The sequence below is a fragment of the Fundulus heteroclitus genome, chromosome 16, assembly GCF_011125445.2.
Source record: "Fundulus heteroclitus isolate FHET01 chromosome 16, MU-UCD_Fhet_4.1, whole genome shotgun sequence".
NCBI classification, from domain to species: domain Eukaryota; kingdom Metazoa; phylum Chordata; class Actinopteri; order Cyprinodontiformes; family Fundulidae; genus Fundulus; species Fundulus heteroclitus.
Genome location: NC_046376.1, coordinates 19,680,546 through 19,707,128, shown reverse-complemented (window position 1 = coordinate 19,707,128; position 26,583 = coordinate 19,680,546). Strand labels below are relative to the sequence as shown.

Genomic DNA, 26,583 nt, shown 5'->3' with positions numbered 1-26,583 from the left:
CATATTAGTGAACCAACAGCATCATGAGGACAAAAGAACAGACAGGTCATGGATAAAGGGGGGTCTGGAGTTTTCATAGGAGGATCCAATGAAATTTGACATAGCAAATAATAGCTAAATACGTAGATATGAAGGATTTACTGACCCAAGGCTATAATAGGCAAAAATTGTGACATGCATGCTACTGACCACTAACTAACTGCTTTTAATGATTCAACAAATATAAAACAAGAAGCTCAAACTAAGGTGAAACAAACCACAGAAAACCTCTTTACCAAAGGGGAAAACATAACATAGAACATCATCCTTTGTCTTTTTTTATCAGTATTAATATTTCAGTAAATAATACTGTATACATAAAATGTTATCTGTGTTTTAGTTTGAATTAAACTGTGTCTTTCTTTAATTTGTTTATATAATATTACACATACTGTTCAGAAAAGTAAAGGAATTAATTAATGCGTGATAGTTCTTCGCATTTGGGATCAATTTGAACTCACTGTGTAGAAGTGTTATATTTTCCCAGTTTATTGCGCAAAACCATTTTCTGTCAACAGAGAATTGGACCGGCTGCAGGAATGAAAAGTAATATGGAGATCTAAATGAGCTTTTAATGTTGCTAGCTAATCCAAGAATAAATGCTTAAAAGCGCCATATCATTTCCACAAATCTAGCTAGAAGCTCTCAGAGAGGGATCTGCAGCTTCTCTGAAATGAGCTGCGTCCCTTTTATTGTTGCCCTGTTTGAGAAACGAACCCGGCATAGCCGTTTTCAGGAGAGTCTTAAGACCTCCCATGCATCCCATTGCCCATGTTTAAAAGCTCGTCCATAAGGGGAATTGTCATGCTTTTGTAGTTTTGAAGTTATTTTTTTCCTGTTTAACTCAATGCATAGTCCTATCCCTTTGCTCTAAAATTATAACTACCTGTCACAGAAACATTATTTTGTTTTTGTGTCAAGAGTTTAACCACGGTCTGATGCAGTTTAATAATAAGGAACTGTGAAAAAGTAGAACTGATGTATTAGTTTTTAAATCTGCTTTTAATCAGTTGGAGTATCAGCAGGTTCTCATGACTTCTACATAAATGCTAAATCAGTATTAATTATTTTAAAACAGGGTCACAGGGTCACATGATATTACAATGCACCGTTAAATGACATTTCAATTTATATTGCGTATAATTCAGCCAAAATGAATAAATAGTAAATAAAAATTAATGGAGAAATAAATACATAAACATGAGCTGGCCTACCACAGTAGAGCCTGTCAGTGGAGCATTCTTAATAATGACGTTGTTCTTCGGAGATAAAAAAAAACACGAGGCAATTGTAACAATTACATTGGCTGTAAGAAGAGAAAGCAATGACAGTTCTTTTTGCACTTGTCTCACGAGCATTATCTCTAGATCAGTGGATCTGAAACTAAGTAGCACTTCAATAAATACCTGATGAGCTCTCTATGCACTACAACACTGTCAAGATATTTATAAATTGCACTAAGGTTAGATTTTTCAATTAGTTGTGTTTTCTAACAACAACAACAACAATTTTCACAGCAGGCACAGAGCAATAATTTAGTTGGAAAGCATACAGGGAAGGCTCTTGAAGCGAGAATCCCAAGGAGAAGAGCCATTTAAAGCATATTGATAGCTGCAGTTTTTAGAAAAGTTTATTTGCACTTCTGGCAGATTGTGTAGGGTTAGGGTTACTTATTAATACATGGGTCGACAGTGGTGCAGGAGTTACAGAGTTTATCCTGCAGTTTGCGGGTTGCCGGTTCGATCCCCTTCTCCGACCGTCTCAGTTATTGTAGCTTCATCAGCTTTGGGGTCGTCGAAGTAGTTAAAGCGCTATACAAGTAATAGCCATTTACCACACACGTACAACATTGTTTTGTGTATTTCTTCCTTTGCTGTTTTTAATGCATTCAATGCATTAAAAAATTCACAATTTTTCACAACTTGTAAAACTTGAAGTTGGGTTTAAAGTTTTTCTTGGACCAAAGTATGGTTTCTAGGGTTAAATGAAATACAGCAGAAGTGGCTTGTGAATCTATTTCTCTGTTCAGAGTTGTCTGCTTCAGTTTGCACCAAGGCGGGGTTCCTTGAGCTCTCAACAGCACTTCCTTTTTAGGTTGCATATGTTCGAAGCATGCTTAACCTACAGTTCCATTGGTTGTTTTAGTTTACTTGCTTTACATTACAGTTACTTGCTTAAGGTTTTTTATCGTGAACAAATTAGAATCACAATTCCTCTGAGTACAATAACAAAATAGCTTAAGCGGACCACCTGGTAGACTATACGTTTAATGACAGTGACCCAATTCTGTCACATGAGCTCATTATAGGTTAACCATGATTAACCAGCTAAGTGACAGTTGCTTAGCTTTTGCTATGTGTAACATAACCCAATTTTTCTTCTTTAAAGTTTATAGGTTCTGTGGGGAACATTGCTGCCAAGGCCAAATATGAACAGATAGTACCTGCCTTCTACTATCAACCCACATCCAAAGATTGCATGTAAGTTGTCTTTTTTCCACTGCATTTACAGTGCAGTAACTAAGTATTTACTCCTTACAGATTTAGTCAATATTTACTATCCTGTTACCCTTAAATATTCAGATCATCAAAAAAGTAAACATTAGACAGAGATAGCCTGAGTAAATACAAAAAAAAAAACAAACAGCTTTCATAAACAATGGTTTCATTTATGATGGAAAAACAGGCTGTCCTGACCTACCTTGACCCCATGTGAAAACACTAATAACTATTTGTGCAACCTTTTTAGCTGACAAGTGAATCTTTTACATCCATTTTGAGGGAATTCGGTCAACTGTTCTTTGCAGAGTTGTTTTAATTCATTAAATACACTGTATGGCTTTTTGGGTATAACTAGCCTGTTTAAGGTCACCCTAAAATCTTCATATATTTTTCTTCTTTTTTTTGAGACATTCTGTCCTGCACTTGCTGACGTGCGCTGGATCATTTTCTAGTTGGTTCCTCCGAGTATGCTTGAGATTAAGATCCCAAACTAATGAACAGAAATGGTCTCTCAGACTTTCCTGGTAGAAAGCTGAGTCTTGTCTTCCAGGCTATGAAGCAGCAAAGTAGTCCCCAACCACCACCAGGTTTCACCCTTGGTATCATGTTCTGAAAGGCCGTGTTTATAACACGCTCGATAATTCAACGAGTCGCATACCTTCCAATTGTGATCAAAATGTTTGACAAATGTGATATAGACGTGTTGTTTTTGCTCAGCAATGCCTCTGACCTTAGAATTTTACCATGGATGCCATTTTTGCCCAGTTTTTTTCTTATTGTCAAATCATGAACACTGACCTTAACAGGGACAAGTGACAACTCCCGCGCTTTAGATGTTGTTCTGAGTTCTTTTTTTTACCTGCTGCATGAATCATTAATGCACTCAGATTAATTAGATAGGCATCCACTCCTGGTAAGGTTAACCACTGTTGTATATTTTCTCTGTTAGGAGATAAAGGCTCTAGCTGTGGTTCACTGGGGTCCAAATTGGCTTAAAAATTACACAATAACATTTCCAGATGCCAATGACTTTGTGTTTTAATGTTTCTTTGTTTATTGTTTTAATCTTTTAGATCAGAGCATCATGTTTGACATTTTGAGATCATTAAAAGTTGTCAAAAAACACTCTATTTAAGTGATTACTTGAATGTAGCGGTCTGGCATTAATCTTAAGGTCTGGATGTGGTGAGTGAAACTGAGAAAAAAAAAAAGGTTAATTACAGTTTAGGGTGTTTTTTTTTCCCCACGTGGCTTGGTTGAGTTAAATAACTTTTTGCACTCAATTTGAAAGTGCTTTTTGGATTTAGACTGATTATTTTTGTCTCTGAAATTTAAGTGATGATCTAAAACATTAAAGTAGGACAAAAAGGCAACAAAAAATACTCTGGTGAGGGTGGGTTTTGGTGTGTGTGTGTGTGTGTGTGTGTGGGGGGGTAGTACTTCTTCACAGTAATGTATTGCATTACATTTTGTAGACAAATGACTGCTTCTGTATTGTTCAGTTTTTAGTTTGTCCATAAATAGTCATGCATAACCGGTGGCTTTGTATTTAGATTTCTGTTGAACAAACAGATGCCCTCTGTGGTTTTGGTTTATCAGGCTTCAGTGATAAAACAAGATGAATTTAAAGCAAGCAATTATTTAAACATAGGGATGTCAGTCAAGAAAGGAATGGAATAAAAGAAAACTGAGTTTAAAAATACATGCAAGATGTTTGGCTTACATCTTTTTCCTAAACTAAATTTAGGTCACAGACATCAACCAAAACAGATCACCAGTCTTTTCCTGTTGCAGCACAGAGACAAATGAGATAAAGAACCATTATGTTCTTTCTAGCCATGAACAATTTAGAATCACCAGTTATGTTAACCTACATGTTAATCAATGTCAGTGTAAAATTTATTTTTATGGTACAATGACAGACAAGAACGGCTGACTAAAGTGCTTCACAGTTCTACTGACAATCATAAAGTAGCAAATAGAATAAAACTATAATAATGATAAATAAAACACAGAATAATTAAGATTTTTAAAAACAATGTTGCATCTTATCCTCAATCAGTCATAGTACAGGGAAAAGAGATTCATTTAAAAAATATATTTCAATGTTTTTTTTGCGGTGGCGGTTCTAGACCAAATTCACCAGGGGGGGCAAGGTGGGGCCGATGTTTTTTCATAGGTACACAGAACAAAAGAATGAAACAATAAAACAGCAACATTTAATTGTTTAATAATATTAAGTGAGACACTTAATAATAACTATATAACTATAGGCTTCAGACCCCTGATCTAGCAAATGAAAACTGTGATCCCAGCTCAATACAGCTTAAGCTAAACGTGAAACACCTTAATATTAAAATCCTTTTTAGAGTAAAACCGTATGTGTAAAAATAAAAGAAAGAAGAAAATTGGTCAAAGTGACCAGTTATGGTTTCTTGGTCAGTGCAAATAATCGTAAGAAGTGTATTCGACGTTATGTCTTTAGCGCAGGGGCCATAACAGGGGTCAGGACCATTTCTACAGGAGCACTGGCCCCTATTCACCCCTGTCTAGAACCGCCCCTGTTCTTATGCTGTGAGTGGTGCAGACATGTAGAGGTTGGGTATTTGAGAAGAAACTGGCTGGATGACCAGAGTGCTCTCAAATGTGTGTGAATATTGAAGAGATCACGTAAATAAGATGGGGTTAAGACCATTTAAAACTAAAAGTAGGCGATACAATTTTAAAATCATACAATGACAGACAGGAAGCAGATGAAGAGATTTTAAAACTGGAATTATGTGATCAGGCTCCTTTGTGCCGGTTAAATAATGAGCCGCACCCTTCTGAGCTATTTGCAAATGCTGCAGGGATGAATGATCCAGCCCAACAGTCGGTCTTGGCAGAAGGCTGTTCACGCTAAGCCTGGTTCTGCTGGAGGTTTCTTCCCCATTTAAAGGGAAGTTTTCCGCTCCACTGTTTATACATACATGTTCAGTATGAGGGATTGCTGCAAAGCCAATGCCGCAATGCAACAATTGTCCACTGTTGCTACATGCTTATCCAGGAGTGATTTCTACAAATCAATGACTTCATCCTGCTTCCTAAGATTTATATATTTTTAACAAAACTGTTCAAATGATTCGATTGAATTGACTGTAAAGTGCCTTGAAATGACGTGTTGTAAATTTGCGTTATATAAATAAACTGATTTGATTCGACATATAAAGAGTTTCAAGTATCCAGACGAGGGGTGATTAAAGCTTACCTGACTCCGCCAGATAGATTTGCTCCGCATATCCATCTGGAAACCTTCCGTTGAAGTAATTTTGGGAAGGGGCGAAAATACTGGTTAGCTGATTGGCCTATGTTGGTGATAGACGGGCCAAATGAACCAATCAGATTCGTCGTCGCTCTGTTACGAGCGACGACGAAAACACAACCACAAGCCAAGCTACTCTTGCTGCTGCAGGTAAAGGCTCATTAGCTCAGCAAAGAAATACTCTGTAATTCCGATAAAACTTGCTCGATAGCCACGCTAACGCTAGTTTCATCGGCTGAAGCCGCCATGTTGTTTAGACTGAACTGTCGCGCTTCTCGTTGCGTCACACCTCAACCCGCCTCAAAGCCAACGCTGATTGGACGTTCGTTTGGTGAACGGCTCCAAATTTTCTTCAACGGAGAGTATCCAGACTGATCTGCGAGTGAAACCTTGAAAGCTCGCGAGATCAGGATGGTCTCACGAGGCTAGATTAAAGCACGAATAACCTGTTTGAGACTCCTAACAGAGATAAGGGCTTGCTTTTACAAGGAGTCGTAGTTGGAAAAAAGCTTGGCTTAATAAGAGCAGTGAACTGTTTGTCCAACTTAAGAGGTATGTCCTGAAAAACAAAAACACATTCCTTGCTGCTGGATGACTGCTAGTAGTTAAAAACGGCAAAAGTATTGGCAGCAATTTTTCCAAAACAGATGACCTCAGTCTTCTTTTTGGTAAGGTTATGAAAATTTAACATCATCCAGTTTTAAATTTCAACCATACAGTTTGTTAAAGCAGTCAGTGTATTACTGCTGCGTAGTTTAACTAGCACATTGACCCGGATGTCATCTGAAAAACAATGACAAGTTATGTCATGCTTCTTAAAGACAGAACTTAGCGGCAACCTGTACAAAAGAAATAGCAATGGTCCAAATATGTATCCCTGGGTAAACCCAAAAGGGAAACTGACTGGAAAATAAGTTCCTAGATTGACAGAGAAGTCTTCCCTTTGAGGTATGACTTGTATCAGGTCAGAGCTGTACCTTTAATACCCTCAACAATTTCCAACTGTATTTTGTAGAACTGGATAAAAAGAGTTTCGACAACATAATAAATATGTTTATACACTTTTGTATTCAAGGAGACGGCCCCAGATGCTGAGCATCAGTGCCTTATTATCAAATGTTCGAAAAACATATTAACTAAAGCACAAAGTGAATAATACCTACTGTGTGGTGCAGACTCCTGCGGGACCAATGGATACGAGCCAAGTACGAGAGGAAGGAGTTCATGTTCGTGGAGAGGCAAGAACCCTACTCAGCAGGTAAGAATGACATTTGTCTGCTCTCATAAAATAAACCTCATTACTTTGCTTAAATCTTGTGTCAGTCAGTCATTTGTATCAAAGCGACCTTAAAGGCAGAGCCGGTGATTTTACCGAAAGTTTCCCCAAGTCCCTTTGTGAATAACTGCATGCATAACTTTGTGCATGCGCATGCACAAGACCGTCTTACCTGCTCTTCTGCTCCTCAGGGGTATGGTGTGAAAACAATCTCTCAAATCCAGTCCGGTTTTATTTTTTTTCTACTGAGGCCTTCCTCTTCTTCTCTTAAACCTGTACACGGTGTGAGCAGCAGAGCTACAATGAACAGCAAAAACCGAAGCTAATCGCTAAGCTAACCACTAAGCTAACTGCTAAGCTAACCGCTAATATCCCTGCCCTTCGGTGCAAATGGCAGTGATTGGTCAGAGTTTTCACAGGGCTGCAGCTCTCACAGAGATCACCTTTTTAACCTCCTTTTTCTGAATACATAATGTACTGACTACTGTCAAGATGGAAAGACCATTTCGCCCAGTATAACAAAAAGCGTTTCTGAACAGGATTACCAACTATCGCTTTATCCCTTATGGGTTCCACAGAGGCGCGGGTAGGGAGTGGGTGCTGGAAATGCATGAGTTTGCTTTCAGATGGTCACCATTTTTCATTAAAAGTAAATGCTAGACTGCCACTGGTCACTCAGTTTTGTACATTGCCCCTTTAAGACTTCCTAGTTGCCATGTATGGACAAACCTGAAAACAGAGCGGTTGCTGACAGTTCATTATCAGAGAAAGTATTACAAGTTTTAAAAATAGTCTAAAGGGGACAAGGAGTTCTGCCTCATGTCTGTCTGTTTTGCTGACTTAAAAATGGTTACAAACCGTGGTTTTTATCGGGTTTAATAGACCGTTTTCCTTGGTCTCATCTGTGTGAGAAACAGGAAGCTTGCAAAACAAAACCAGTTTAACATCCCTTAAAGAAAACCTGGCTCATGGCCACTTTTTTGTTCAACCTTGCAATAACAACACATGCTTTGCATCTCTGCTGCTATTTGATTTATCAAATGAACGCTTAACACTTTCCTTCTTAAAGTCCCATCTTCCTTTTGGGCTGTAAACATTAGTGATCAGTGTAGAATGCATTTATCTTTCACATCATAGTTTAAAGTATCTGGATTGGAAAAACACTTTGCAAAACACAACTAAATATTTGTGCATGTAGGAACTAAAAGTCTGATTACAGTTTCAGGTAGAGGATCAGGAGCTCCTATCAGAGTCTCATGACTGCCGAACACTGTCTCTCTCTGTCAGTGGCTTCTGTTTTTTTTTACACTGTGCAGAGGTTTGGGAGCATGTTGCTGTGTGCCTCTGCCATTGAGGAAGAATGCCGTCTTTGTGTGCAGGCAATCTGGGTAACATTGTTTACAGGATTTAAACCCAGTACATTCAAATGACCTGCAGACACAAACTGGCAACAGATTATTGTGGAATGATAATTTTGTGTAAAAATACCACAGTTCTACGGTATGTTGATCGAGGAAAAGCAACAAGTATCCCTCCTACTTCTAAAGTAAGTCAGGCTTTTATTACATCCTGCGTGGATAGCTGTAGCTCTGTGTATGCTGGTCTTGATAAATTGTCAGTTCAGTGGCTGCAAGCTGTCAAAAACGCTTCTTCTGACAAAACGTAGGTGCTATGATAACATCGCACCTAAGCTGGCCTCACTCTCTCTCGCCTTGGCTTCCTGTTCATTGTAGGATCCAGCTCAACGTTTTTGTTCGTTTTTAAAAAGTCATAATATGACACCAGCCTATTTGTCTGAACCTTAGCACCCATACACTTCACCGAGCGGATTATAGTCCACAAATCAATTATTTTTTAGACATTCCTGGAACCAGGCTCAGAGGTAGAGGTGACTGCTTGGTGGTGTCTAAGCAGCCAAACAACCTGCCTTTGTACTTTCGAGCTGCACAGGCAGTTAATGATTTTAAGAATCGTTTTACCTAGTTATACTCCTTTTTGTTGAGCAGAATATTTTAGCATTTATTGTGTAACTCTATTTTAGTAAGTGGTTCTATTACGTGGTTATTGTTTTAATAAATTATTTACTGGTGATTCAATACTTTACGCAGCACTATGGTAAACTATTATTTAATTGTGCTCTAAAAAATTTTTTTTAATCATTTTGACAACTTGATTAAATAATATATTTTTTAAAATCTATAACAATTATTAATTGTTCTCTTTATTTTATACCTAAATTAAACAAATTCAGCCATGATTGGAATAGTTGTACATTTAATTTAGAAAAACAAATGTATATTCAGTCGTAGGATATTATATATAAAAAATTAGTTAGGTACTGTAATTTAGTGATTGCTTAGAGTCAAAATAAAAACTGAAGGATTAATGGCATACCGCGAGCGAGCTATTTTTAGAAACATGACGTCACATCACGTGGTTTTTAAACATTGTTGCTATGGAACGTGCAACAGCGACTCGAGGTACGCTGATCGGCCGCATATGAAGGATGTTTTCTTCAAGACTGCCAAGGAGAAATATGTGCACTGGGTACACCGGTGCGGTCAGCCTACACAACAGTTCAACCCGGAAAAAGTTACCAAATTCAAGTACATATGTAGCAAGCATTTTGTCGGAGGAAAGGGCACAACCGAAGAACATCCTGACCCAATTGCAGCGACATCAAGTATTGAACAGGTAAGAGTATTTTGGTGGCCGACATGTTAATAATGAAGCGCCTGCTACCATGATAGCATATAGGCTATCATGGTAGCAGGCGCTAACATGATACCCTGCTACCAGGATAGCCTACTCAAAAACATTTCAAATAAGACAAACATTAAACATATACCGATCCCTGGACGGACGCCATGATCGCCGCGCAGGGAAAAAAAAACAAAGCTTACCGTTCGATCAACTCGGCCCGTTTTCCGTTTTTTTTTAAGCCCTCGACACTCAAGCCATCGTTTGAGCTGAAGGTTGGTGTGTTCTTCGACAGTGCGACCAGTAATCCGTGCGCCTGGGACATTGTCTTGGGAAAGTTTAACGGCTGCAAAGTTGGTCATATCGCTGGTTCTGTTGTGCGTGTAATAGCTGGTTGCTACGGGCGTTCTCTACCTGTATGCCCTACCTAAGCGGCAAAAGGGGCGTAGCTCTTGAGACGGTGACGTCACGTGCGCGGTACGCCATTGCATGGCCCTAATATATATATCCATTAAATTTAGCAATAGTTTTCAAGCTCATGAAGCAAGTCTGCAGTTGGTTGCTTAACAGACGTGCTGTTTATAGCTTTGCAACAGTCATTTTAAAGGGCCTATATCAGGCAAAATCAACCTTTTTTAAGCTTTTAGCCATGTTATGATGCCATTTCTTCATCACAATCATGCCCAAAGTGGTATTTTGCTTGATTCACGCATGTCTTAGTAATCCTCTTGAATTTTGCTCTTGGTTCATTACTGGTCTACGTATACCAGTCATTACCCGCCACACTCCTTGACCACGCCGCCCCTGCACGATAAACAACAGGCCCAAAAAGCAGTGATGTGAGGCAGAGCGCGATCATTTCTGCTCAAAGTTAAAACGAAATGGCTCTTTTAGCACCTAATCTGCACAGCCACAGCAACTACTCTGTTTTGATACCATGCTAATATATACCATGCCAACTAATATTTTTTTTTTTTTTTTGTATTTTTTTTGGTATTCTTTCTGATCCATTGTATATATGAAGATTCACTGTATATAATTGAATGCACCTTCCCTACTCTGCACCTTCTTGTATGAGCCGATGTGACGAGTGAATTTCTCCATTGTGAGATCAATAAAGACTATCTTATCTTATCTTATCTTATGCTGCCCCAACATGGGGTAATGCGGCGTTTCTGTGAAGGCAAGCGTCTTTCTTATGGGTTATAAATATAGCACCAGAAAACAACTAATATTTAAAAACCCTGTGGTGCCAAAGGCAATATTTCATCATATAGCTGGCTAGAGTTGACTTTGGAAGGCTTAAAAAAGTATGAGGTAAAAACTTTAAAGTGGTTTACTTTCATAAGAGTAAGGGCAGGCTCTCCATTAGTTTTCCTGACATAATTGTCAGTGTTCTTTGAGAGAGAAAATTCATCTGAAAAGCTGAGTTGGTCTTTCTTGTGAATGAGGTAAAAGTGTTTTTCCCCAGACAGTTTGCTAGTAGAGCACAGCAACAGGTGGGAGAGGGGCAGCATTGTGTTACTCAGTGACGCGTAAATCTGGCTAAAAGCCATACCTGCTCTGTTATTGTAAAAGGACTTTAAACCATGGGAACCATTTGATGATAAATGTTAATAGTTTTGAAACCTTAACTTTTTAAAACCGTGGTGTAAATTTGCACTTGTACGCAAACCAGCTGCTTTGGTCTTGAATTCGCCAGAGTTACCCTTTCCTCTTTTTAGTTCGAACATAGCAGGCTGACTCATGAATCATTTATTCGTGAGTCAGCCTTCTAAGTCATTGCTAAATGAGAAATTTACTGCTGTATGTGGATGAAACATAGTTACTTTTTAACTGAACAATGAAAAAAGAAACTGATAAAAGGACTCTGGTAAACTTACAAAGAAACATTAATGTCAGGTGCACTTACTAGAAAAAGCTGCAACTATAATTTTCAGATTTGTTATTTAGCTTGTTTATTTCATTCTGCTTTATTCCATCCAAAACCAACAAAATTATCTCAACTTTATAGGGAAATGCTCCCCTGGCACAGTTTCTAGTTGGGGAAGTGGTTTGGTTCAGCTGTTTCTCATGTAGTTTACTATTAAAAAAAATGCATGTGTTGGTATGAAATATGGTTGTAAAACTGTGGGTTAGTGTAGTAGGGCTTTATCATAGTCATTTATCAAAACCTATTGAAAGTCCCACCACTTTGTTTTAGAACCGTGTAGCCACAAGTGAACTTGTTAAGCCAAGTAAACTAAGTGAAAATATATAGAACATAGTAACTACTATAATGACAAAATTATACATATGATCAGTGCTGTAATCTGTGTCAGTCAGGACTTTGCTTAAAGAATGTAAAATGCACTAATAACATGATAGTTTGAATCAGCATGTGTGTGTTCGGATGTTTGGGTGTGTGCATGACAATGCAGTGAGTTCTATGCAATAATGGCTAAATTTGGGCATTGTGGTCAGTATCAGGAAGAGGCCCAGGATTCTATTAAAGATCAGCGTGTGTGTTGATGTGAGACGAGACTCATCCAGCGTTTCTTAAAATTAAAAAGTTTCGCTAAAAACTCACTTTGCTGGTTTTTAAACAAAATGTTCCTGTGCGCTTGGGTTTGCTTTAGTGATGCTCTAACTGGTCCTTGAAGCTGAATTATTTATATCTTTTAACAGCAGATGCTCTTCCTCCCCATGCTGTTGAGGTTTTACTAGACTGACCACACACACACACTAAAAGGGTTCATGTGCAACATGCTCACACACATGCATAATGCCATTTTTAAAGGCTTTTGTCTTAACATTTAGGGTTTTATTTTCAATCTTAAGAAGGTTTTCTCACAATAGCAGTAAAGTGCAAGCAGTTAGGCTCTGACACTATTCTCAGTAGCTGTCCGCTCATGAACCTCACAGCTGTGAATTAAGGCAAGAGCAGCACATGATGCAGAAACTGTGGCTTTCTTGACGTTCCCGTTTGAGTGTACAGCGCCAAATCTTTGATCTTATCCACAATACAGACAAGAAGGGCTGCACAGTACAAGGGAAACATTATTTTACTGTATTTCAATCAAAAATAGTGTTTGCATTTAACCTACATTTTCCTCAGTCAGCTTTTTCTTTTTCATCATCACTCCTGACTACTCTTGTGGGCTTCTGTGCTTACTAAAATGTATATGTATGTATATCTCTCTTGGGTAAGGACTCTTTAGCCAAGGCGGAAGTGCGTCAGTGGTCGACATGATAAGTGCTTTCCGAATAGTGCAGTCTTCCTGCTCTTGGTGAAAGCGGACACTTTTTTCTCTCCTCTCCTTTGCACTCTCCCTCCCCCATATCTGCCCTTCTTCTGCAATGTTTTGGAGCCTCTTTTTACATATCATCCAAACTGTAAATTATGGATCTGGTTAGCTGAACTCTCAATGCAATTGATAAAATTTTCTCAATGAGAAGACTGGGCGAAGGAGAGCCACTATACCCCGACATTTGCAGCTGGACACAATATTGAATCCTGGGAGAAGGATTGCGTGTCTGTCCATTTTGTCAGTCAGGATGTTAAAAAAGCATTCAAAATTGGATTTATTATAACAGGATTTCTGCTTTTTGGAGCTGGCGGTTACTTGGAGTATCGGGAAACTGAAACATCGGCAGCAGTTTCGGCCCATGTCAAGGCTGCCTGAACTATGTGAGGGATATGTCCGCTACCAGCACTCAGACTGAAATGCTGAGTAAGCAGAACTGTAGGCCAGCTGCGGTTTCTGAACTTGTTGGCATAATGGAATAGATCTTGGAGAAAGCTGGGCTTTTGGCAGAATTACCACAACATTGGCTGTTTTGGAAGCACCAATGAAATGTACCAGTAATACTATAAGGCAGACAGAAAAACAAGTGTCTACCTGGCCAAAACAAATGCTATTATCAGAATCTGGCCTCCTTGTTGGCCTTGAAAGGAAAACAATCTTAATTTGTCCTGGATTTTATGTAAACGAGACACTCAGACATCTGTAACCTAGAAAAGAGCACTAGTGAACTACCTGATAACTTTATCACTATCAGACTTTGGCTGCGAGAGCTATCTGCCACAGTTCGCAGACTAACACACATACACACACACATTCGCAGACACACACACATGATTACACTAAACCACACAGGCACACACACCACCTCTACTGTGCTTTTTTTCTTCACACTGCTGCTTTCTGTCTTAGCTGTAGTGTCAGACAGGTCAAATCAGAGACCCTGAGTTGTAGCTTTAAGGATTTTGTTACGTATGAATAGAAACAATTAAGCTTTGAATTTTTAGTGATGAAGCTTGTTCCAGTGAAACAATGAAACAAAATAAGTTGTTCTAGTTGCAACTTTAGGAAAGTTGGACAAAATTACTTTAGATCAGAAACGCCAAGGATATACTTATTTTATTTCTTATTATGAAAAGGAGCAGTTGGGTACTGTGATTTTATGCTTTCTTTATGTTTGTTTAGCTTATTCCCTTTTTACTGTAATAGTTTTATTTTCCTATGTAATATTTCCTTCTGTATTGTTTTTCTGTCCATGTACTGCCCTTTGAATCATCTCGTAACTGAAAATGGCTATATAAATAAACTTGCCTATTCTTGCCTAAGGAAGACAGTAGGAAAAGGAGCCGTTTTTGTCATGTAATGAAGTCAGCATTAAAGGTATATAACCACCTAATATGCTTATTAAAAAAGACCAAAAACTGTTTGATCATGATAAAATAAGGTTATATACACCAAGCGTCCATCTTAATAGTGATTTGATGATCCTTTTTCAGATGAAAAAAATCCGCTCTGGGTGCGATCAAACAAATATAAACAGACGTGGTGACATCTTGTGACAGTATTGCAGAACTATCATAATTCCGGTTTGCTTAATCTATAAATCAATTGTAAATAATGCCGGACCAAGCCTAACCCTCTACAATGCCTTGCAATAAAGCGGCATCGAACACCAACAATCTACAACAACTTTAAAAGCCTAATATCAGAACATTTACTCATGTCTAGCAACTCTGCAGGCACATCTGAGACTCAGCAGGTTTAGTGTGTGCTTCAGTGAACACCAATGTTCATACTGTATTCCCAGCGACATTCCAGTCTTTTCCCTCTTGGAATCATATTTTTCTGGGCTTTTTTTTCACTGGATATTGGACCTTTCTTCAATGTTTCGCTGGAAGATGCTAATAGCCGTTAGCCACTTCTTTATTTTAACCCCTGCTGTCGCATAAGCAGTACGTACTTCCGTTAATATTGTAAATAAACACAAAAGGCTTTATTTACTAACAAACTGAGCAAAGATAAAGACTAAAACATCAAAATAACAACTTATTACCTTTAAAGAGAGAGTGCACTGATTTGTGGGCATTACGGTATATCAGGGCTGCGGGGAGGATGACAAGGTCGAGCCTTCTGCACATACGAGATGAGAAATTCTAAATGGTTCAAAACATCTTTTTGTTGTTGTCAAATCAGTGGAAGCATTATTCAGAAACATTTAAAGGGAGTCGTTTTGGGAGACCTGTATTTGTCCTAGTTATTGTTTTAAGGTGTTTTTCAACAAGCGGAATTGAAAGACTTCACAGTATCATAAGTCCAACTAATCCAGTATAGGAATCAGTTTTCCACCTATAAAGCTGTTGGATACATCACAAGAGGCATCACTCAATTGACCTGAGATTAACCAGCTCAGACACCCCCTTCTGTGTCGATTATTTTAATTGGTGTATGTATTTCTCCATTTCTCCCTTTTTTGAATTCTTGATCATGAAAACATCTCTGTGACTCTGGTCTCGGTAGGCTACAGAGAAGGATGCTTATTGAAGCGAGGAAGAGACAACGGGCAGTACCTCAGCCGAAAATTTATTCTGACTGAACGTGAAGGAGTCCTGAAATACTTCAACAAGCATGATGTGAGTGGTTGCTCATGTATCGCTTTTTAAAATGCTACACAGGTGATCTTGTGAGCTAAACAAGCAAATTTGAGGCTGCAGTTTGAATTACATCATTGCATATTTAGTTTTCTTTAACACATAATTGATAGTTTGAGGACTTAAAGACATGATGCTTTATCAGGGTCCTGTCTTTTTTCCTGTAGGCCAGAGAGCCCAAAGCGATCATGAAGATCAGCACTGTGAATGCTACTTTTCAGCCAGCTAAAATCGGCGTTCCTCATGGGCTGCAGATTACCTATCTGAAGGACAACAGCACCAGGAATATCTTTGTTTACCATGAGGATGGCAAGGTTGGCAACTTTTTCTTTTTTTTTTTTAAATAAGAATGTCTGAAAATCAAACATTTCAAGCCATTTTGAGTGCAGCGTGCTGCTGTGCTGAGGCAAATATGACTGTGAGGGAGCTGGTAGTGGGTTTGTTTCTGATGCTTCCTGATGTTTTGTCCTAAAGGAAATGGTGGACTGGTTCAATGCAATCCGAGCTGCAAGATATCACTACCTGCAGGTGGCATTTCCTGGTGCTTCAAACTCTGAGGTGAGTATATGTAGGGAAGGTCTGGACTGTACACATTACTATATAGATATTTTTGGAGTTTTAATAAACTGTCAAAAAAGGATTTCCTAGTTAAAAAAAATTGATTAAGCTACTTTTTTTTACATTTGTAGAGTAGTTTGGGCAGTGGTATTTAGGTTAAAAAAGTCTTAAAATCTGTGCTTTTAAGAGTAAATAAATTTAACATGATATTGTGACAGTAATACACCTTATACTTACTTTCACCTGTAGAGGTCACTGTTTATTTGGTTTTAAATTAACTGTGTCTGAGACAAAAACTAACAATCTTTAAACCTTCTTAAGACCCAAGAATCTTTGTATAAATACAGGCTTTTAGACACCTGAAAAAGGCAGAAGAATGAGTTTCTCTTCAAGCATATCTATATGTTTGATCAGTTGTAAACCTCATTTACAGATCTTTCAGGAGAAAGAAAACTATATGCCTGAAGAGGAATGGATAATTTTGAAATATCTAAAAGCCTATGTTTAAACTAAGATTCTTAAAGAGGTTATGAGCATGATGTTGGTTTTAAAAATTATTTGCAAATAAAATAAAAATTAAGATTGCTCCAGGACTGAACTCTTAAACCTGAACTGTGAGCAGACCTTCTGAAAGAAGGTTTTTATTCTTACATTGCTGTTTTATATCTGCATGATTGTTACATATGCTGTGTATCACATTACATATTTAGGAAGTTAGAAAATCTGGAGTAAAACTAAAGGGTTGTTGCTGCTTACTGCTGCTTCTTAGTCTGTGTAAATCCTCCACACTTTGAGAATGTGATAGACTGACAAATCCACAACTGTGAAGTTTCTGCAGACACTGTTGCCTCAACAAAAGTGCCTGGAAGTTCAGCTAAACAACCATTTGTTACATCTGGGTCTTAGGTAATGGGCTGAGCAGTTCTCTGTGAGAAATTCAAAACCAGGGATATTGTTTTACATCACGATTTTCCAAAAACATTATCCCGAACCTGTCTGCTGGATTCCTTTGTCTGGATGATGTTCTCCAGCAAACCTCTGAGGCCAGAATGGAACAGTTAGATTATTCACTGATGTTAAATTTAACACAAATAGACAAATGGTTTACAAATGCAGTAAATTGGATGTTTTAGGGTCTATCAGATTAGAAGTTTCACAAATATAATTTGTGAAAATGTTAAAAACTTTGTATCAGTTTCTTTTATTTTCACAAATAATTGCTGCTTCCTTTTGCTGTTATAAAATTCAAATGAAAAATTTAAATTTTGCAGTTTTAACATCACATACAGTAGTTTATCAAGTAAATAGACCTTGTTCTTTTTCCTATATGTAGCTGTTACCAAAGCTAACCAGGAACTACATAAAGGAGGGTTACATGGAGAAGACTGGGCCGAAGGTAATTCTCTGATTAATATTTATTAGCTCTTTGATGATTTAAAGTTGCATGTCTGAAAGGTTATATTGAAACCTTCTTTTTTGGTACTTTCAGCACACTGAAGGCTTCAAGAAGAGGTGGTTTACGATGGACGAAAGAAGGCTCATGTACTTCAAAGATCCACTGGTATAAACTAGAACATTTCAAGAGCAACACTGTAGTTGACCACAGTCACCAGAAGATGGTGCCGTGACTCTTTTTAAAACAACTCAGTTCTGAGCGATAGTAGCCAAGAGAACTGAATTTAACTATTTCGCCTGTTTGCAGTGCCTAACATGTCAGGATAGCCGTATATAGCTTCAGATCATGATTAAATCGCTGTGTTTTGCCTGGTAACTGTGCATCAGTGGGTAGGGAAGTTGCCTTGCAACCAGAAGGTTGATTTCGATTTACTGCTTCACATGTTGCCCCCCTAGGCAAACTGGGCAAGTTTGATTTGCGTATCAAAGTGTAAGAATGTGTGCACATTAGCGAACGTGGCTAAAGTGTAAGGTGCTTTGAGTGGTCAGTACGAGGAGAAAAGTGCAATATACCAGGTAATATCTGTGTCACTCTTTCTCCATTCATAGGATGCCTATGCTCGAGGCGAGGTTTTCATTGGCAGTAAGGAAAACAGCTACTCTGTCCTTCCTTACCTCCCTTCCAGCGCTCAGGGGACCCACTGGCCATTTGGAATTACCATAGTGACTCCAGACAGGAAGTTTCTTTTTGCTTGTGAGACCGAGGAGGATCAGAAAAGCTGGATGGCAGCCTTTCAGATTGTTATCAACCGACCGATGCTGCCGCGGGAGTATGCCGGTAAGCAGATGAGTCAAGTCGAATTCATATATTTTGTTTCAGAGAATGAGTTTGATATCTTTTTTTTTTCCTGCAGTGGAGGCTTACTTTAAGCACAAACCGTGATTATCTCTCTCCCCTCGAAGTGCATCTCATCGTGGGGTCCTGTACAAAGAAAAACTGATGTTCGATCCAAAGGTTGAAAGAGCTTCGACAACTCCTCCTCTTCATCAGCCACCTTTCCACCCTCCTTGACCTCAGCAACAAAGGAGCCAGACTCATTTCCCCTGGGAAACGTCTGTCACTCCAATGCTCATTAATGCCAGGGCATGGACCCTCCTAATGTACTGAATTGTTGAAACAGGACAAAACTGTTGCTGCTTGGATCCAAGGAAACAGCGGTGTCTAATTTTCTCGGGTACATTCGGTATTTACCAACACTGCCATTACTGATCTTGCAAATTATTTAAGTTTGGGCCATTTAACAGGAATATAAAGTATGAAAGAATAACATGACACAAGACTAACAAGGTGAAGGTCTCACATATGCATGCTATTTTGTATCACTGATATGTATGAGTGCAATTGTATTTAACTATTTATTTTTTTAACTGTAAATGTAGCTATACCTTACCTTTAATATTGTCTTATGAAGCAATGATTTGCCCCCCCCCCCCCCACTCGATTTCTGCATTAAGCAGCTTTCATGTTAAATCCAAGTTTTCATTGTAATCTTTTAATGGGTGACATGTTATTACATTGTCCTCCAGCAGAGGGAGACAAATAAATTTTAAACTCACTATTAAGTTTTCCCAAAACTCTCCAGCGTCTCATTAATATCACCTAACCTGTGCCTGCGGGGCTTCATATTAAATAATTTGAATGAACTGTGAAGAGAATGGCAGGAGGGTGGTTTATGATCATCTGCGGTTGCTATTGAAATGTGTTAATGGCATTTTGATATCTGCATTGACTTTAACGGCTGTCATTTAAGTCAAACACAGATTACGGAACAAAAAAAAAAAAAAAAAAACATCCGTGTGAACGTGCAGCACAGAGAGGGGATTTCTTGCATCAAGATGGAGTCTACAAATGCAAATGTTGATTTTAAAAAAACAAAATCAAACCTCTGTGTCTTTCCCAAAGAATAGATTTTATTTTGTCAATCAATACAAACATACAAGTCCAAATGTTCTTAAGAAAACAAGACAATATGACACATATTTATATAATAGTATGTAAAAATAAAATAGCAGTCATTGAAGCAGCCTACAAGGTATTTTTAATAGACAACAAATATCACAACAAAGCAGACATTTACATTTGTTTCACATTAAATATGTCCCTGATGCAGATTTGTTTTGGTCCCCAAAACCGATGTCTTATTTGAGATTAGGCATTTTTCCAGATACAGGTTCTGATTGCTAATTCACATTAATTGCACATATATGCCTGACAAGGTGTTAGCTTTAAATTGCAGTAAAATAAACTACATTTTTTGGCAGATAGTGTCATGATTTGGGTTTTTGTTTATTTTTATTTATATTTATTTTATTTTTCTTATCAGCCTATCATCTCTCAGCCACCAGCCACTGTCTGTCATGGTTTTCAGATGACGAGCCCACATGCAGATACGAACGGGAGGCAATGCACAGTTTTAAAGATTTTTATTAAAGGAAAACAGGCAGGTCTATGGACGGAACTACAGGTGACTCGGCTGGGTCAGAACGTCACGGCTGGAGAGTCTGTAAGAAAGAGCAAGTGAGTTCTTCTGAAATAAGAGCCAGGAAACTTGCTAGGAGTTGCGCTGCTTACCATTAGGCTGGGCGGACCTAACCGGGAAGAAGTAGCGTCAGGAGAACTCTATGTGACTACTCAGATGGAGATAGGTGGCTAGTGGCTGAGGGCGGCAGATGTAGCTGGCGAGGAATCCGAGGCGACCTCATCGGCAGCGGTTGACAGATGGATTGACCAGAGTGAGCACAGAACCAACAGAACCCGGGAAAGGGGATCTCAGGCCTCGCTGGGTAACTTCCAGGAAGTATGAGGGGAGCGCCAGAGCAAGCAGACAGGTCTGCTGGTCTGTTTCTTCGGACGGGACGTCAAGACAGGTGAGTGCATCCAAGCACCAAAATCTGGAGCAACAGAGAGGTACAAAAAATTACTCAAAAAAGAAGAGTAACAAAAAAACTCACAAGCTGGTTTCCGAGAGTTGGGACAGAGGCCACGTCGTACCACGACTGGTTAAGGCTCCGGCGTCTTCCATCTGCCAGTGCTCTGCTTAAGAAGCCAGAGGAAGCCGCCTGCAACGAGCTGCAGGTGTGGACCACGCCTCCTCAGCCAACTAGACACACCTGAGGAGTAGAGTTAGAGCAGCCAACACAGAGAACCCTGACACTGTCCAATCAGCTCAGCCTCCAGTCAATTAGCCCACATCAACTCCACCTGCTGCCAGTAATTACTTCCAACTCTGTCCACCTGCCTACATATACCTGCCTTAGCCAACTCATCCCTGCCAGAACGTTTCTTCTCTTCTCGTCCAGTTTGATGTGCCATCTCTACCAGTTCCTGTGTATTCAGCCTGTGGGACTCTTCTGATAAATGTTGCCTGAGTCTGCATGCTGCAGTTCTGCCTGTTTCTCAGCCGCTTGCTCGGCCCGTTCTGGTGGTTCCTCGGTCCACATCGGCTGTTCTGGTCTGTCACTACCTGCACCTTCTGTTCTCCTGCTCATCCCTGCCTGCCTGCCTGCATCATCAGCCATAACTCAGCCGTTACAAGTCTGGTTCTGCTTGTCTGTCTCACCCGCCAAGATTAATCCTTTACAATAAACCTTTTAAAGAAACGTAACTCTGTGTCCGGCTGAATATCGGGTTCATCAGTATTACTCATTACCGTACGTTCTGGCCAAGACATGAACCTGTCGCCATCACAGAGTTTACGTTCAAGAAGAGTCCAGCTGGCTGAGTACACAGGAACTGATAGAGATGGCACATCAAACTGGACGAGAAGAGAAGAAACGTTCTGGCAGGGATGAGTTGGCTGAGGCAGGTATATATGGACAGGGAGAGTTGACAGCTCCACCTAATGGCAGTAGGTGGAGCTGATGTGGGCTCATTGATTGGTTACTGAGCTGATAGGATAGTGGCTGGTGACTGAGGGGTGACAGGCTGATAAGAAAAGTCCAAAAAGGTCCAAAGGCAAAATAAACAAAAACCCAAATCATGACAGATATATTATTTCATGCATCCCCGCTTATCTATTTTTAATAATAGCAATGGCTATTTTGTTTATTCTTGAGTCTTAATATAAGCTACTGACATGTTATCTAAAATGTGCTTGGATTTCTAATTTGATTAAACCCTGACTTGACTTGATTAAACCCATGTCTTGTCCTAGCTGATATTTTAAAAAGGGCATTTTTTCCCCCCCTAAACTACAGCTCGTTTTTTTTTCATGTGACTTGTTGATAATTTGGCTTGTAACATGTTTCAGTTTTGAGTTCCAAAGTTCACAGAAAAAAGTTGTTCTGCAACAAAAATTTGGTGTTTTGCTTTCAACGTCATAAGATTTAACTAGAAGTGTTTCAGCTGCTCTCTTTGCAAGTCTCTCTTCCTTACACCAAAAGCTGTCTGGGAGTATCTGAGAGCAGCGGGCAGAGCTTGGCGGCCCAAAACACAGACACTAGACCAGCAACAGGTATCTGGAGTTGAGTTTCTTCAGGGACTTGGATCGGCACATCCCTAATTCTAATACAATAAGATAACTTTACGGGCAACTCCATTTAAAGTACTATTAGGCTTTACTAAAATCCTCTAAATGCAGAAAAAAGGTATTTACAACATATTTGACATATTTTCATGCCTATAGTTTACGTATAGTGAGTTTACACAATCGATTTTCCATTTCTGCTCAGCTTCATGGTCATTGCGATAGCGTTGCCTGTCTCAGTTGATCAGCGGGACAGAGATGGCCTTCACCCTGGATAAGTCGCTCTTACATCAACGAGTCAACACTTATGATAAGCAAGACAAACATCCGCTCACTCGCACTTCAGGGTGATATAAATCTTGAATCCAGCATGCATGATTTTGGACTGTTTGAGGAATACTGGAGTATCTGGAGAGTATCCATGCATGCACAAGGAGAACACAACCTCCACACGGAAAGACCTCAGCTGAAACTGCAGTCGACCCAATAAGCCCCATTAAGCTTTCAGATCAAGACCCCCTCCTCAAGAAAAAAAACAACAACTACAGCAGACAATGACAAATAGAAATTACCGATGCTATAGAGAGACATCTGTACAATTAAGAATTTCCAAACTCTTCTCATCAGTAGCATTGTATCCAAAATAGCAACAACATTTTGATTTTGCTGTGTGATGAAAGGATGTACATCCCCAAATATTCACCCAGGAATCAACAAAATACTCTGAATTACTGCTGGTAAGTCAACCCGACTCCTTGGAGAACCGCTGAATCACTTCTATGATCACTGGAACATGGACAGAGGAGACATCACCACACGTATAGTTTCAAGCTAGCTTAATTCAGAACATTTTAACAAAAGCTGCCAGTATTAATAAGAATAATAATGTGGGAAATAAGCTGCCTTACAAAAGATGTACCTTCTCAAAAGAAAGACGAATCATGTTGTGAATCAATTAGTTTGAATAAAATTAATTACACATTGACAATTATATGTTTCTCATTCAAAAGATTGTGCAGCTGCATTGAGACGAAAAAAAAAAATTATTAACAGGCAGCTAACTGAGCTGTTCTCTGCTATATTTTCCTTGGTCTCCATTCCCAGCTAAAGACACAGGCAGGGGAAGAGAAGCATGACAGAAGATTAAAACAAGAGAAACAAAAAGATCAGGAAGGTTTTACAACTCTATGAAGCCGAATCATCGACCTTGATAAGCCCAGAAAAGATTTCCAACATTAAAATGATGATTGATCAGCATACGAACACACATTTTCAACCATTTAGGCAGCGTTTAGGCGCAGCAGCCGGCACCCTTCATCTCCTTGTTCACGTACTCATGCAGCTTAAACTTTTCACTGGGATCCTTCATGGACCTGTGTTTCAGCTCCCTGAAGCAAAACAACAACGAAAATAGGAGGATATGCAGTTAGTTCATGTTTTATTTATGTTGTAGCTCTAACGTCCAGTCTGTCTTATTCCAGCCAATGAAGATGTCAAAGCTACAGGTCTTTTGGGATATTTCTCTATTAGCTTTACACATTTAAAGATAAAGAAACTTGCCAATTCTTTCCAAAATACCCAAAGTTCAGTCTGACTGGATGGAGAATGTCTCCTTGAATGTCTCAAGGAGTTTCAAAAAGTTTCCACAAGTTTGTTCTGGGTTTGTGTGGTGTATTCCTTGGTCTTCTGATTCACCTTTATTTTAACTATACAGATAAATCTTATTAAGACACAAGATGTCATTTTTAAGAGAGATCTTACAAACCTCTAAAGCCTTGTCAGAAGTATTTGTATTTTTTTTTTAAAGAGGTTGAACTAAACACAGGTAGTTGTACTCACTTGGCCACAGCAGTGAAAGCCAGCTCTACATTCAGACCGGTCCTGGAACTAGTCTCCATAAAGGGAACCCCAAACTCCTGCGGAGTCAAAGCATTAAATGTTTGTCACGCTCAAAATTTGGTCTTTATTTTGCTCATTATTAGTGTGACAGAACTTGTATTTTGTGTTGTGAAACAAAGGAAATTTTTGAAACATGTAACAAATGCATGAACAAATAAATAAGATTGATTGAGGGTCTAAAAACAACAACTAAAAAACAACATATTGATGATTGCAGATGTATAAGCTAAACAAAATTTTCATATAGATTCTTGTTATTCCGCAGGTTTTTTTTTTACCTTAGCAAGCTTTTCACCATCTTCTCTCTTTACCACTCGGTTATGAGTGGCATCAGCCTAAAGAGACAGACATTTTTACATTTACAAACTTAAACCAGTAAAAATCACCACATATTTTTCATGTCATCTTAAAAGATCATATACAACAAGGACATGCAGAATTATTGTTTACAGAGATTGTAAAAATAAAATTTTACTGTATTATTTGGGCTGAAGATGCAGGGATTTTTGGTTTTATTGTAAAGTGGTCTTGAAATATAATTTTCACAGTTTTCAAAAATCCTTTTAACTTTTCTTACATGATGGGGCCATTGATTATAGTTTACATGCAGGATCTTTACCTATTTCCGAAAATGTCTTATTCTTATTTGCTAAGCTAGACTACTCAGCTTTGACCAAGCACAAAATAATGCATCTCTTTGTCTATGTACAGAACAACTTAATAGAGAGGTTTTTTATTAGGTTCTTTAGGCACTTTGTTACTCAAAGTGTGTGATACAGAGACATGTTTTCGATTACCAAGAGTATTTTGTTTAAGGGTCAAAAATAAGTATTTCTTGCACTAAGAATGCTCTAAATAGCACATAGGCCAAATTTGGCACATGTTAGATGGGTAACTAAAGGAAGAATATTGATTATTTAAATTTTTTTGCCCATTCAGACAAACTTTTTACCTTGCAGCTCATCTGCTGTAGACGGTCTTCCCGGTTAGACATTTTCTCTGTGCTCAATTTTAATGACACATTGAACAACATTTCAATATACGGCAAACTTTCTGCTAATTGCTCTTTGGGGCCAACCTTGGTGATAAATAGTATTATTTTATGTCTGTCTATCATCTTTGGAGATGTATCTTTTTGTTGTTGTTGCACCAGTGGCCTTTAATGAAAATGCCTTGCCTTGCCTTTAATGAAAGTAGGCTGACAGGCATGCGGCACCGGTCCACGGGTCAGAGTGAAACCCGGGATGGCCTCATCAAGGACTAAGACCTCTTTATATGAGTCACAGGCACTTTTCCTGTGCCACTGGTGGGCCCTGGAATTGTATGTTTTTGTAAAACGACTCCAGGAAATGGCAAACTATGTGGTGTGGTTAGGTAATGGGATGCACAAAAACATGCGTGAAATTGTTCGTCTCCAATACAATGAAGCATCTATTGTATTATAACATACTTACTGTAAAAAAAAATAAAATAAAAAATCGTTATCCAATTAAAGACCCAAAGACTTTCAGAAAGTCGGAAAAACCATCACATTAAAAGAGCACAAAGTATCTGTGTCATATCTAGGGCCTTTTGTTTGTGTTTCTGGGCCTGATTGAGCTCCACGCTCTTCCCTGTCGCCATCTTCAGCTGCACCTGCCACTGACTAATTATCCCCAAGCCGTTCCACCTACTTACACCTGCCACACAAAACCACCCCCTACCACATCGTCCCATCTCAATGCCTGCAGGTTGGTTCTCCAGCGTTTGTGTGCACCGCCTGCTTCTTGTGTTCCTGTGTTGGGTTTGTGCCTGCTCTGCCCTTATTGGATAACTCATCAGCTTTCTACCCCGGTCTTCACCATCATCACCTGGTCAGCCTGTCTTTGCCATTATCGACTGGTCAGTTTGACTTAGTCATCGTCAGCCATTGTCAGCCTGTCCTGTCATCACCTGACGGCTTTGCCTGTCATCATCTCTCTTTTAAAGGTATGCTATGCAACCGGGGTTGATTTTCCAGCGAGGCTCCCCCCAGAGGGCGAAAGTAAAAGTGCACTGTCATAAAGATGCTCAGCTGTTCTGGTTTCTCCGTCAAGCCAGGCGCGGTTGTTTTGAGCTTAGCAGACAGGCGAACGCAACGAAAAGTGGAAAAAACGGCAGTACAAACAATGACTAACACAGTGAAAGTATGAACATCAGGGTTTCCCGCAGCACTATCTTGGCGTCATAAAAAATAAATAAAAATGAAATAAAAAAATAAAAATAACAATAATAAAAAAAAAACCTTGATATGCTTGCATGTTTATTTGACGTTAACACGCGGTTCTTTGTTGTTGCTTTTGCACGCGCATATAGTGAATGGCAGGGCAAAAACACATGGAGTTCTCGCCGTAAAGCAAGACCGACTCTCTCGGTCTTGCACGAGACTTCTGAGCCTGTGGGTGCGGGCCGAGGGCTCTTGCAATTGCAAGTACGGT

The 26,583-nt window shown here is 39.1% G+C and overlaps 2 protein-coding genes across 3 annotated transcripts in view; one reads left to right on the top strand and one right to left on the bottom strand.

Annotated features, from left to right (window-relative positions):
* Positions 1–19,531, top strand: part of LOC105924711 (arf-GAP with dual PH domain-containing protein 1) — a 28,568-nt gene extending 9,037 nt beyond the window's left edge. For both annotated transcript variants that reach the window (XM_021315474.2, XM_012860501.3), the window contains exons 3-11: positions 2,428–2,519; positions 7,017–7,099; positions 15,619–15,731; positions 15,917–16,063; positions 16,224–16,307; positions 17,641–17,703; positions 17,797–17,868; positions 18,312–18,540; positions 18,617–19,531. In XM_021315474.2, the coding sequence (XP_021171149.1) occupies positions 2,428–2,519; positions 7,017–7,099; positions 15,619–15,731; positions 15,917–16,063; positions 16,224–16,307; positions 17,641–17,703; positions 17,797–17,868; positions 18,312–18,540; positions 18,617–18,645 (912 nt within the window). In that variant the 3' untranslated portion in view covers positions 18,646–19,531. The remainder of the gene's footprint in view (positions 1–2,427; positions 2,520–7,016; positions 7,100–15,618; positions 15,732–15,916; positions 16,064–16,223; positions 16,308–17,640; positions 17,704–17,796; positions 17,869–18,311; positions 18,541–18,616) is intronic.
* Positions 19,532–21,669: 2,138 nt separating this feature from the next.
* Positions 21,670–26,583, bottom strand: part of LOC105924672 (ras-related protein Rab-26) — a 75,292-nt gene continuing 70,378 nt past the window's right edge. The window contains exons 7-9 of the mRNA XM_021315463.2: positions 24,406–24,462; positions 24,068–24,144; positions 21,670–23,616 (exon numbers count right to left, since the gene is read on the bottom strand). Coding sequence (XP_021171138.2) covers positions 23,520–23,616; positions 24,068–24,144; positions 24,406–24,462 — 231 coding nt within the window. The 3' untranslated portion in view covers positions 21,670–23,519. The remainder of the gene's footprint in view (positions 23,617–24,067; positions 24,145–24,405; positions 24,463–26,583) is intronic.